General features: G+C 44.0%; 1 protein-coding gene across 6 annotated transcripts in view; it reads right to left on the bottom strand.

The window, feature by feature from the left end:
- The window catches only part of mapk8ip3 (mitogen-activated protein kinase 8 interacting protein 3), a 212,491-nt gene that overhangs the window by 145,237 nt on the left and 55,083 nt on the right, over positions 1–12,171 (bottom strand). For 3 of the 6 annotated variants that reach the window (XM_060840465.1, XM_060840468.1, XM_060840469.1), the window contains exon 5: positions 327–350. The exons of the other annotated variants lie outside the window; for them this stretch is intronic. In XM_060840465.1, coding sequence (XP_060696448.1) covers positions 327–350 — 24 coding nt within the window. The remainder of the gene's footprint in view (positions 1–326; positions 351–12,171) is intronic. 6 annotated transcript variants of the gene reach the window in all.

Raw genomic sequence — 12,171 nt, 5'->3', positions numbered from 1 at the left:
AAAATCAGACTTTTCACTTACTTTAGGCTCATTTATACTCACATCTAGAGTGTCACAATAAAAAACAAAGACAGGAAATATGTCCCGTTATATTTTTATTTGCGTGCTAGGGCCCTCATCAGAAAGCCTGGACAAAGACTTATATGTACATTCATTAAACAAACTTTAATGACTACTCAATAAGTGCAATGATTAATCACAATACTTCAGAATTAAATACAGAGACAGAAGGGACCTCAAATGTTCCCAGCTGGGTTAGAGAAAGGGATGGGGCAAAGAGTTTGGCGTTGGGAATACAAGGATTGAAATGACTGAGCAACATTTACCTTTTTCTCCATGGTTGGCGATGACTGTGGTAACACAGAAAACAGCCACAACAGCAGCAACAGCACAGCACAGAGAGCAGGACAAGAAGAACACAATTAATCAACACAATTCAAAGGTCACAAACTAGCACAACATATTGGCCATCATTGAGAGCAGTCCCAATAAATGCAGACAAAGAAAAAGCAAGCAATGCATAAACAATATTCTGTGGCACAATGAGGGCATCGGAGGAGCATGCCAGATCACAGACAGCTGGTTTATTTTACCAGCACTGATGTTCAAATTCAACACTCACACTTTATAGGCTTAAATAAAATTAAACAAAATACACATTTATAAGTGAAATTAATTAATTCAGGAAAGTTTCAGCTTTCTTTCAATGAGAAAAAAAAATTGCTACGGTTACATATCACAGAAAGTTCACCAATGTAGACTCTACACAGATACAATTTGGTTTCAGTTTGTGGAATTGAACAACCTTTTGATTGAGACAGGAGTTCCAGGGAATTATAGATCTGTTAGCCATCTGTTGTCAGAAAAGTTTGAACATCTACAAGGATTGAGTGATTTAACACCTTGAAAGATTTCAGCTAAATTGAGAGAAAGAGCATGGGTTTGCAATAAGGTCAAACTTGGCCAAACACTTTCTTTGAAAAGGTGATTAAAGCAAAACAGTAAAGTCACCCGAGTCTTACCAGACCATAGGGCTTCTCTCAGAGAGACAGCGGGTGCTGGTTTAACCTGAGAATCACCACACCTCAGGCAAGGGGACAGGTTTACAAGGAGAGGTTTTCACCGTAATGTCAGCCAGTCCAGTGGCCAGGGGGAGATCTACAGACACTGTTTGTATGGAATTCAAAAGGCAACCAATAAAATCCTTCATAGGAAATTATTCGCTAAGGTTGAAGGTGATGGAACGCAAGACAAGTTATTGACCTGTTACAAAACTGGGGAGCGACAGAATACAGAGTAGAAATAATGACAAATACTCAGATTGGCAGGAAGTGCCTAATGGTGTGCCACTAGGATCTGTGTTGAGCCTTAAATATTACCATATTTATGAACAACCTGGACAATGGGATAGAAAGCCAAGTACCCCAGTTCACTGATGACACTTATATTGGTGAGACAACAAGCAGTGTAGACATGGTACACAATTACAAAGTGATACTGATGGTTAAAGTGAATGGGGAAAACAGCAGCAAATGGATTTCCATATAGGTACATGTAAGGCATCTACTTTGGACCTGAAAAGATGGAAGGCGGTACATTTTAAGAAGGTGTAAAACTAGAAACTGTAAAGGTAAATAGAAATTTGGGTGTCCAGATGCACAGATCATCAAAACATTGTAATGAGGTAGTCAGCATAAAAGCTGATGAATCGAACACTGACTTCAAAAATGTAAAAGGAAAGAACACAAGGAGATAGATGTTATGCTTCAGCTACACAAAACCCTACTGAACCACAAACAGGAGAGGGGGGGGGGGGGGGGGGGAGAGGAGAGAGGGTGCGAGAGAGGGTGCGAGAGAGGGTGCGAGTGAGAGAGTGAGAGAGTGAGAGAGTGAGAGAGTGAGAGAGTGAGAGAGTGAGAGAGTGAGTGAGAGAGAGAGAGTGTGAAGGAGGGAGTGAGGGAGAGAACGAGAACGAGTGTGCCAGAGGGCGCGAAAGTGCCAGAGACAGCGAGAGCGCGAGACAGTGAGAGAGCTGTGGCACTATAATTTAGGAAACTTATCATAACCTTGCTTTTGGGGGGGGGGGGGGGGGTGGGGAATGTACAAAGTAGATTTATGAGATTAACACTTGGACTTCAGATGGGGTGGCACAATGGCTGAGTGGCTAGCACTGCTGCCTCACAGTACCACAGTCCCAGACTCAATTCCAGTTTCGGGTGACTACCTGTGTGGAGTCTGCACGTTCTCCCTGCACCTGTGTGGGTTTCCTCCAGGTGCTCCGGTTTCCTCTCACGGTCCAAAGATGTGCAGGTTTGGGTAGTTTGGCAAGGCTAAAGTGCCTGTCGTGTCCAGGAATGTGTAGGCTAGGTGCGTTTTTAGATTAGCTTAGATTACTTACAGTGTGGAAACAGGCCCTTCGGCCCAACAAGTCCACACCGACCCGCCGAAGCACAACCCATCCATACCCCTACATATACCCCTTACCTAACACTACGGGCAATTTAGCATGGCCAATTCACCTGACCCGCACATCTTTGGACTGTGGGAGGAAACCGGAGCACCCGGAGGGGGGCTCACGCAGACACGGGGAGAACGTGCAAACTCCACACAGTCAGTCGCCTGAGGCGGGAATCGAACCCAGGTCCCTGGCGCTGTGAGGCAGCAGTGCTAACCACTGTGCTACCGTGCCGCCCTGGGAAATGTGGGTTATCGGTTTCGGGGTGTGGTTCTGAATGGGATGCTCTTTGAAGGGTTAGTATGGACTCAATGGGGCCAAATGGCCTGCTCCACCATAGGGATTCTGATTCAAACATTAAATTACAAGGAGAGATTACCAGAAGTGCATTTGCTGGAATTAGAAGGTTCAGGGGTGATTTTATTCATTTTTTATTCCAAGATAGGTGAACAAGAAGAGCAGATAAATGAGAAATTAATTCCACAGGTTGGAGTGTGCAGCCAGATTGAAAAATTAGAGCCAGATCTTTGGGGAGTGAAAGTAGGAAATATTTCTAGAGAGAGAGGATGGTCAAAGTTGAGGATTACCTTCAACTAACATTGGTGTCAACTTGATGCCCGAGACAGACAAATTTTTGTTGAACACACTTATTCAAATGTACAGCAGTTTTATGATATTAGTTCATGAATCAGCCAAGGTCCCAAATCTATTAAAAAAGTTTCACAATCAAAGGATAATGACCAGATCTTGGGACAAATGAAATCAGAGAACTGCTGATGCTGGAAACAAAAGCAGAAGTTGCTGGAGAAACTCAGCAGGCCTGGCAGCATCAGTGAAGTGAAAACTAGAGTTAACATTTCAATTTCAGTGACCCTTCATCAGAACAGACATCATGTTCTGTCAAAGGGTGAGTGGACTCAAAACATTAGCCCTGTCTTTCTCTTCACAGCTGCCAGACCTGAATTTCTCCAGCATTTTCAGATCTCGGGCACACTTAACGCAATGCGAGAGTTCAGAAGTCTTCATGCTGAGGGTTATTGTCATGATTTGCTGTTTAATATGCACTGAATTATCAAGTTAGCTACTAAAACACAGCACACACAAGCAGATGATCTATGCAGATAATATCATGGTTATGGATGGAGTAACCAGATATCTTCTTGCGATGTTATTGCGAGTTGGAATCATTTGCAAATACCAAACATAATCTCCAATAACCTGAGGCTAATCCAGGCAAACTACATTTGATATTGGTCTTCACAGTTAGGCCGTTGGATATAACTAGAGGAGGTGGTGCCACAGTGGTGATGTCAGAGTGATCCAGAGCCCCATGCTAATTGTCCAGAGTCACGGGTTCAAGTCCTACCCTGACAGAAGGTGAAGTCTGAATTCATGATGAGTATGAAGTTAAATGCTATCTTCATGTCCATTGTCGTAAAAGCCTATCTGGTTCATTCATGTCAGTTAGGGAAGGAAATCTGCCATCCTTACCTGGTCTGACCTACAAAGTAACTCAAGACCCACAACAAATGATTGACTCTTACATGTCCGAATAAACAAACGCTGGCCTAGCCAGTGACACCCACATCCAGTTTTTAAAAAAGCGTATTCCTGAAGACAGAGTTGTCTGTCAAGTATGATTGTTCATGTTGGAGATCTCACGCTAATCACGTGATGTTGAGGCAAGGCTCCAAGTATTAGTAGATTCTACCTTTATTATTCTAACATTTATTCTCAGTTTAAATTTTGGGAATGTATAACTTGTATTGCAGTGCCTCTTTAAGGGCTGGGCCCTTTATGCTTATTGGTTCTTCGATTATTCAAAGTAGCATAAACAGGGACTGCAGGAACATTGGCCAGTTAGTTGGCGGTATCATCGCATTGTAAATAAAGGAAAAGATTTATGCCTCACTTCATGCTTAACCAGCTGTCTTATTATCTAATTATGTGCGTCTTTCTTTAATAGGGGTGCTGATAGTGGCATTTACTCTTGAAGACAGTTTATGATAGTTATATTCCCGCTGTGTGACTGCATAAGTCTCCTTTCATCACTCCAGTGAGAGAGTGGTAGTAATTTCCACTCTCTTCCAACCCCCAGTCAAAAAAAAAGCAGAAACCCAGTCTAACACAATCATAGAGGTGTACAACACGGAAATTGACGCTTCGGTCCAACTCATCCATGCCGACCAGATATCCTAACCTAATCTAGTCCCATTTGCCAGCATTTGGCCCATATCTCTCTAAATCCTTCCTATTCATATACCCAACCTAATGTCTTCTATTTTCAGGTCTGCCCTAGTTCTATGGGGAATATTTCACTGGAGTCGTCAGAGTTATAATCGGAGATTGGACTCATGCAATATCAAGTGTCCTCTTTTCACCAGGGCTCACCGTGGCCAAATTATTTGCGTACATACTCACTCCATTTCGCAACATAACATCACCACCACACCATCCCGGGGCACTCAATCAAAAAGCAAGTGGATTTCTACCAGGAGGGCTGTAAGCTGCAAGGCTACAGACCAGGGGCAGGTAAGTGAGATTAGAACAGACAGCAGACTTAGAAACACAGAATCCCTACTGTGTATATTTGGCCCATCGAGATCACAATAACCCTCCAAACAGCATCCCACCCAGACCCACCCCACCCTACCCTATCCATGTAACCCTGCATTTCCCATGGCCATTACACCTAACCTGCACATCTTTGGACTGTGGGAGGAAACAGGTGCACCCGGAGGAAACCCACACAGACACAGGGAGAATGCGCAAACTCCACACAGACTGACAGTTGCCAGAGGGTGGAATTGAATCCAGGTCCCTAGCTATGTGAGGCAGCAGTGCTAACCACTGAGCCACTGTGCCACTCATAATGGGCCAAATGTCCTCTTTTTATGTTGTAACTTTGATTGTTCCAACCCACTCCCATCTCCAATTTGGAGAGTTTTCTGATGAAAGTTAAAATCTGCAAATTTTAGATTTTGTTTTGTTGTTTTGACTGCCTGGTAAAGCCTTGGTAGTATCCAGTCCATGGGGACAGGTATATTTGCTGATGTAACCAATGTCACAGTCTCAGATGTTACATTCAGCCCAACCCACATCAGAAAACGATTCGTCACATATCAGCCAGGCTGACCGTCTGGGTGAAATAACAGTTGTTTCAAACGAGATTAATCCTGCACCAGAATCACTATGGAAGATTTTATTTAAGCTTTGGGCTAAGACAGTCATCTGTTGTAAAGTTACATGACAAGAATTCTAATGAGATTGCTCACAGGGACAGCAGCACATTCTGTGAATTAAATTACATTAGTACTTGGCACACGTGCTATGCAAATACTGGAGCCAATCAGTGCTGGAGGCAGTGTCTGACAATAGATATCAGCTACAAGCATGCCCTCCAGGTCTGTCCTAACAACCTTTCCACATCGCGTGACCTTATGGAAATACTGAAACAAACAATCGGCACCTAACCTTAAGCAATAAAAGTTCTCTCTCGCTGTGGACAATGCACAATACCAATTCTATCAGTGTCCTCTGGAGTATTTACTTAATTGCACAAAACCTGAACATAATCTAAGCTGACTGAAGATGACAGAAGCACATTAGTCAAGGCGCCCCTGGTTAATTTGTGATGAAAAGTGGAATTTAGACAGGGCAATTTAATTGGATGCTACTGCCAAGTTGTGTAGAAAACAGTAAATTAAATTGCTTCCCCGCTAAATATTTATTACATTGGCAAATGAAATTGAAATCACCAATCCTATTTTTTATTCTTCTTAAACACAATAAACAATGCTGTCAATCATTCTACACCAATTTTTGTTAATTAGACAAAAGCAAAATGCCACAGATGCTGAAAATCTGAAATAAGGCCGAAGAAAGCTGGAAAACCCCAGCCTGGGCTGGGTGGATAGAAACAGCTGCTTCCCCCATAGTCAATGAGGAATAACTTTGAGGTGAAAGGCAGGACCAAAGAGAAGACTTGACAAAAACCTCTTTCTGGAACATACCGCCGGGGAGGGTAGTTTAGGCAGCAAACCCCACAAACTTTAAAAAATAGTTGGGTGACCACTCAAAATGTATAACATTCAATTCCAGAGGCCAAGTGCTGGAAAGTGGAGCAAGCCTTAATTAAGCGGACAAAAGGGAGGACTGCAGATATGGAGATTAGAATTGAGAGTGTGTTGCTGGAAAAGCGCAACTGGTCAGGCAGCATCTGAGGAGCAGGAGAATCGATGTTTCAGTTTCATCACCATTCCTGATGAAGAGCTTTTGCCCGAAATCTCAATTCTCCTGCTCCTTAGATGCTGCCCGACATGCTGTACTTTTCCAGCACCACACTCTCAACTCAAGTCTAGATGAAGAATAGTATTTTTTTAATCATTGTAGATTCAATAGGCCAAAGGGCCTCTTCTGGACTGTATTATTTAGATGATTCCAAGTCAGGCAGTGTCTGCAAGGTCATCAACCTGAAGCCTTAACTCTCCATCTCGTCACTGATGCTGTCTGAGCTGCTTGTGTTCTTACTGCAGTTCAATTCCAAGCTTAGTGGAGAATTAGCAATACTTTTGTCAAATGTTGGTTGATCTACAGAATGCAGCAGTCCAGATGTCTGTCCCCTACCTGCTAACACCTAGTGTGCCATGTCTTTACTTCATGAGTTGCCCAAAGCACTTGGCTCATGTTGCCAAGGTTGGAGAGAGGCTGATCAGGCTGGGGCTGCTTTCCCTGGAGCGTCAGAAGCTGAAAGGTGACCTCACAGAGGTTTACAACATCATGAGGGGCATGGATAGGATAAATATACAAGGTCTTTTCCCTGGGCAGGGGAGTCCAGAACTACAGGATTGAGGGTGAGAGGGGAAAGATTTACAAAAGGACCTCAGGGACAACATTTCACAGAGGGTGGTGCGTGTATGGAATGAGCTGCCAGAGGAAGTGCTGGTAACTGGAACAATTACAACATTTAAAAGGCATCTGGATATAAAAATAGGAAGGGTTCAGCGGGAAATGGGCCAAGTGTTGGCAAATAGGACTGGACTAATTTAGTATATCTGGTCGGAATGGACGGGTTAGACCGAATGTTCGGTTTCCGTGCCATACGTCTCTATGTTCTTCAACCAGATAACCTTAACCTTGATGACACCATTACCACATGTTGTCTGCTACTCAGACATGTACATATTCACACAACACTGCCTAAATATTGTGTTGCTCGTGGAGCATGCAACGTCTCGACCAAAGACTTGTGTCCTTCTCATTCCTCTGCGGTGCAGGAAGTGTTGAGAGAAGCCGTGCTTGAGAAGCCATTGAAGGGGGCTTGAATCTGGGGCTTGGTCAGTAAATGCAGTAAGTTACAGGAGCCGAAGAGCGATGAAACAGAAGTAGAAGCAGTGACATTAAATGGACCAAATGATGGGCTGAGGTATTTTGAGTTAGATGTCTGAGCCAGAGGTGAGAAAAACTACATAAGAAAGAGATGAGATCACCATTGCGTAGGGATCTGGTGGCACAACGGTAAAGTCCCTAGCTCTGGAGCAGGTGTTCAAGGCTAAAGTCCCACCTGACCTGAAGGTTAGAGTCATAGAGCTGTACAGCATATAAACAGACCCTTCGGTCCAACTTGTCCATGCCGATCAGGTATCCCAAACCAATCTAATCCCACCTGCGAGCACCAGCCCATTTCCCCCCAAACCCTTCCTATTCATATACCCATCCAAATACCTCTTAAATGTTGCAATTGTACCAGCCTCCACTACTTCCTCTGGCAGCTTATTCCATACACGTACCACCCTCTGTGTGGTAAAGTTGCCCAGAAGGTCTCTTTTATATCTTTCCCCTCTCACCCTAAACCTATGCCCTCTAGCTCTGGACTCTCCCACCCCAGGGAAAGGACTTTGTCTATTTACCCTCTCCATGCTCCTCATGATTTTATAAACCTCTATCAGGTCACCCCTCAGCCTCCGACGTTCCAGGGAAAACAGCCCCAGCCTGTTCAGCCTCTCCCTATAGCTCAAATCCTCAACCATGGCAACATTCTTGTAAATCCTTTCTGAACCCTTTCAAGTTTCACAACATCTTTCCGATAGGAAGGAGACCAGAATTGCATGCAATATTCCAACAGTGGCCTAATCAATGTCCTGTACAGCTACAACATGACCTCCCAAATCCTGTACTTAATACTCTGACCAATAAAGGAAAGCATACCAAACGCCACGTTCACTATCCTATCTACCTGCGACTCCACTTTCAAGGAGCTATGAATCTTCACACCAAGGTCTCTTTATTCTGCAACATTCCCGAGGACCTTACCATTAAATGTATAAGTCCTGCTAAGATTTGCTTTCCCAAAATGCAGCATCGCACATTCATCTGAATCAAACTCCATCTGCCACTTCTCAGCCCATTGGCCCATCTGGTCCAGGTCCTGTTGTAATCTGAGGTAACCCTCTTCGCTGTCCACTACACCTCCAATTTAGGGTGTAGGATTGCCACAAACATTACGTAGGACAAACAGAAAGACAGTTAGCCACCAGGATACACGAACACCAGCTAGCCACAAAACGACACGACCCTCTCTCCCTCGTAGCCCTACACAAGGATAAAAAAAGCCACCATTTCGACTGGGACAACACATCTATCCTGGGACAGGCTAGACAAAGACATGCCAGAGAATTCCTAGAGGCCTGGCACTATAACGACAATGCCATAAGCAAGCACATAGATCTAGATACCATCTATCAACCCCTCAGAAAACGAACAGGAAATGACATCACCACAAACTCCAGGAACCCCATCCAGGAGAAAGATATAAATAGGAAGCAGGAGACAACAGATTCCCTTCACTTGGAGGTCGCCACTGATGATGTTACCGAGCCAGGTAATGAAACATCTGGATATCAAACCTACAGCTCAGCGAGCAAACCTACACCCTAAACCTCAACCTGAGCTACAAACCTTCACATATCTTGCAAAAACCTCCAATTTTGGTGTAATTTGCAAACTTACTAACTGTACCTCTTATGCTCGCATCCAAATCATTTATGTAAATGACAAAGTAGAGGACCCAGCACCGATCCTTGTGGCACTCCACTGGTCACAGGCCTCCAGTCTGAAAAAACAACCCTCTACCACCACCCTCTGTCTTCTACCTTCGAGCCAGTTCTGTATCCAAATGGCTAGTTCTCCCTGTATTCCATGAAATCTAACCTTGCTAATCAGTCTCCCATGGGGAGCCTTGTCGAACACCTCACTGAAGTCCATATAGATCACATCTACCGCTCTGCCCTCATCAATCCTCTTTGTCTTACTGGTCTATAGTTGCCGGGCTTGTCCCTACCACCCTTCTTAAACAGTGGCACCACGTTTGCCAACCTCCAGTCTTCCGCCATCTCACCTGTGACTATTAATGATACAATTATCTCAACAAGAGGCCCAGTAATCACTTCTATAGCTTCCCACAGAGTTCTAGGGTATACCTGATCAGGTCCTGGGGATTCATCCACCTTAAGCCGTTTCAAGACATCCAGCACTTCCTCCTCTGTAATCTGGACATCTTGCAAGATGTCACCATCTACTTCCCTACAGTCTATACCTTCCATATCCTTTTCCACAGTAAATACTGATGCAAAATACTCATTTAGTATCTCCCCATTTTCTGCAGCTCCACACAAACGCCGCCTTGCTGATCTTTGAGGGGCCCTATTCTGTACCTAGCTATCCTTTTATCTTTAATGTATTTGTAAAACTCTTTGGATTCTCCTTAATTCTATTTGTCAACACTATCTCATGTCCCCTTTTTGCCCTCCTGATTTCCCTCTTAAGTATACTCCTACTTGCTTTATACTCTTCTAAGGATTCACTAGATCTATCCTGTCTATACCTGACATATGCTTCCTCCTTTTTCTTAATCAAACCCTCAATTTCTTTAGTCATCCAGCATTCCCTATACCTACCAGACTTCCCTTTCACCCTGACAGGAATATACTTTCTCTGGATTCTCATTTCTGAAGGCTTCCCATTTTCCAGCTGTCCCTTTACCTGCGAACATCTGCCTCCAATCAGTTTTCGAAAATTCTTGCCTAATACTGTCAAAATTGGCCATTCTCCAATTTAGAACTTCAACTTTTAGATCTGGTCTATCCTTTTCCATCACTATTTTAAATCTAATAGAATTATGGTCGCTGGCCCCAAAATGCTCCCCCACTGACACTTCAGTCACCTGCCCTGCCTTATTTTCCAAGAGTAGGTCAAGTTTTGCACCTTCTCTAGTAGGTACATCCACATACTGAATCAGAAAATTGTCTTGTACACACTTAACAAATTCCTCTCCATCTAAACCTTTAACACTATGGCAGTCCCAGTCTATGTCTGGAAAGTTAAAATCCCCTACCATAACTATCCTATTATTCTTAAAGATAGCTGAGATCTACTTACAAGTTTGTTTCTCAATTTCCCTCTGACTATTAGGGGGTTATAATACAATCCCATTAAGGTTATCATCGCTTTCTTATTTCTCAGTTCCACCCAAATAACTTCCCTGGATGTATTTCCAGGAATATCCTCCCTCAGCACAGCTCTAATGCTATCCCTGATCAAAAATGCCACTCCCCCTCCTCTCTTACCTCCCTTTCTATCCTTCCTTTAGCATTTGTATCCTGGAACATTAAGCTGCCAGTCCTGCCCATCCCTGAGCCATGTTTCCATCAGTGCTATGATATCCCAGTCCCATGTTCCTAACCATGCCCTGAGTTCATCTGCCTTCCCTGTTAGGCCCCTTGCATTGAAATAAATGCAGTTTAATTTATTAGTCCTACCTTGTCCATGCCTGCCCTGACTGTTTGACTCTCTTCTGTTCTCAACTGTACCAGTCTCAGATCGATCTCTTTCCTCACTATCTCCCTGGGTCCCACCCCTCCTCCCCCCACCTTACTGGTTTAAAACCTCCCGAACAGTTCTAGCAAATTTCCCTGCCACTATATTAGTCCCCTTCCAATTTAGGTGCAATCCGTCCTTCTTGTCCAGGTCACTTCAACTCCAAAAGAGATTCCAATGATCCAAAAATGTGAATCCTTCTCCCAAACACCAGCTCCTCAGCCATGCATTCATTTGCCCTGTCCTCCTATTCCTGCCCTCACTAGCTCATAGCACCAGGAGTAATCCAGATATTACTACTCTGAAGGACCTCCTTTTTAAATTCCTGCCTAACTCTCTGTAATCTCCCTTCAGAATCTCAACCGTTTCCCTTCCTATGTCGATCGTTCCAATGTGGACAATGACCTCTTGCTGGTCCCTCTCTCCCGTGAGAACATGCTGCACCCTCTCTGAGACATCCTTGATCCTGGCACCAGGGAAGCAACACACCATTCTGCTTTTTCGCTGCTGGCCACAGAAACGTCTGTCGACACCTCAGACTAGAGAGCCCCCTAACACAATTGGTCTCTTGGAACCTGACGTACCCCTCGTTGCATTAGAGCCAGTCTCAATACCTGAAACTTGGCTGTTCGTGCTACATTCCCCTGAGAATTCATCACCCCTGTTTTCTGAAACAGCATACCTGTTTGAAATGTGTATATCTACAGAAGACTCCTGCACTAGCTGTCTACCTCTCTTACCTTTGCTGGAGTTAACCCATCAATGTGACTGTATCTGAAACTTTCCCCCCTTCCTATAACTGCCATCCATCACATGCTGTTGCTGTTGCAAATTCCTCATCA

Source organism: Hemiscyllium ocellatum, chromosome 20 (genome assembly GCF_020745735.1).
Source record: "Hemiscyllium ocellatum isolate sHemOce1 chromosome 20, sHemOce1.pat.X.cur, whole genome shotgun sequence".
Taxonomy (NCBI): domain Eukaryota; kingdom Metazoa; phylum Chordata; class Chondrichthyes; order Orectolobiformes; family Hemiscylliidae; genus Hemiscyllium; species Hemiscyllium ocellatum.
This window is presented reverse-complemented; position numbering and strand designations above follow the sequence as displayed.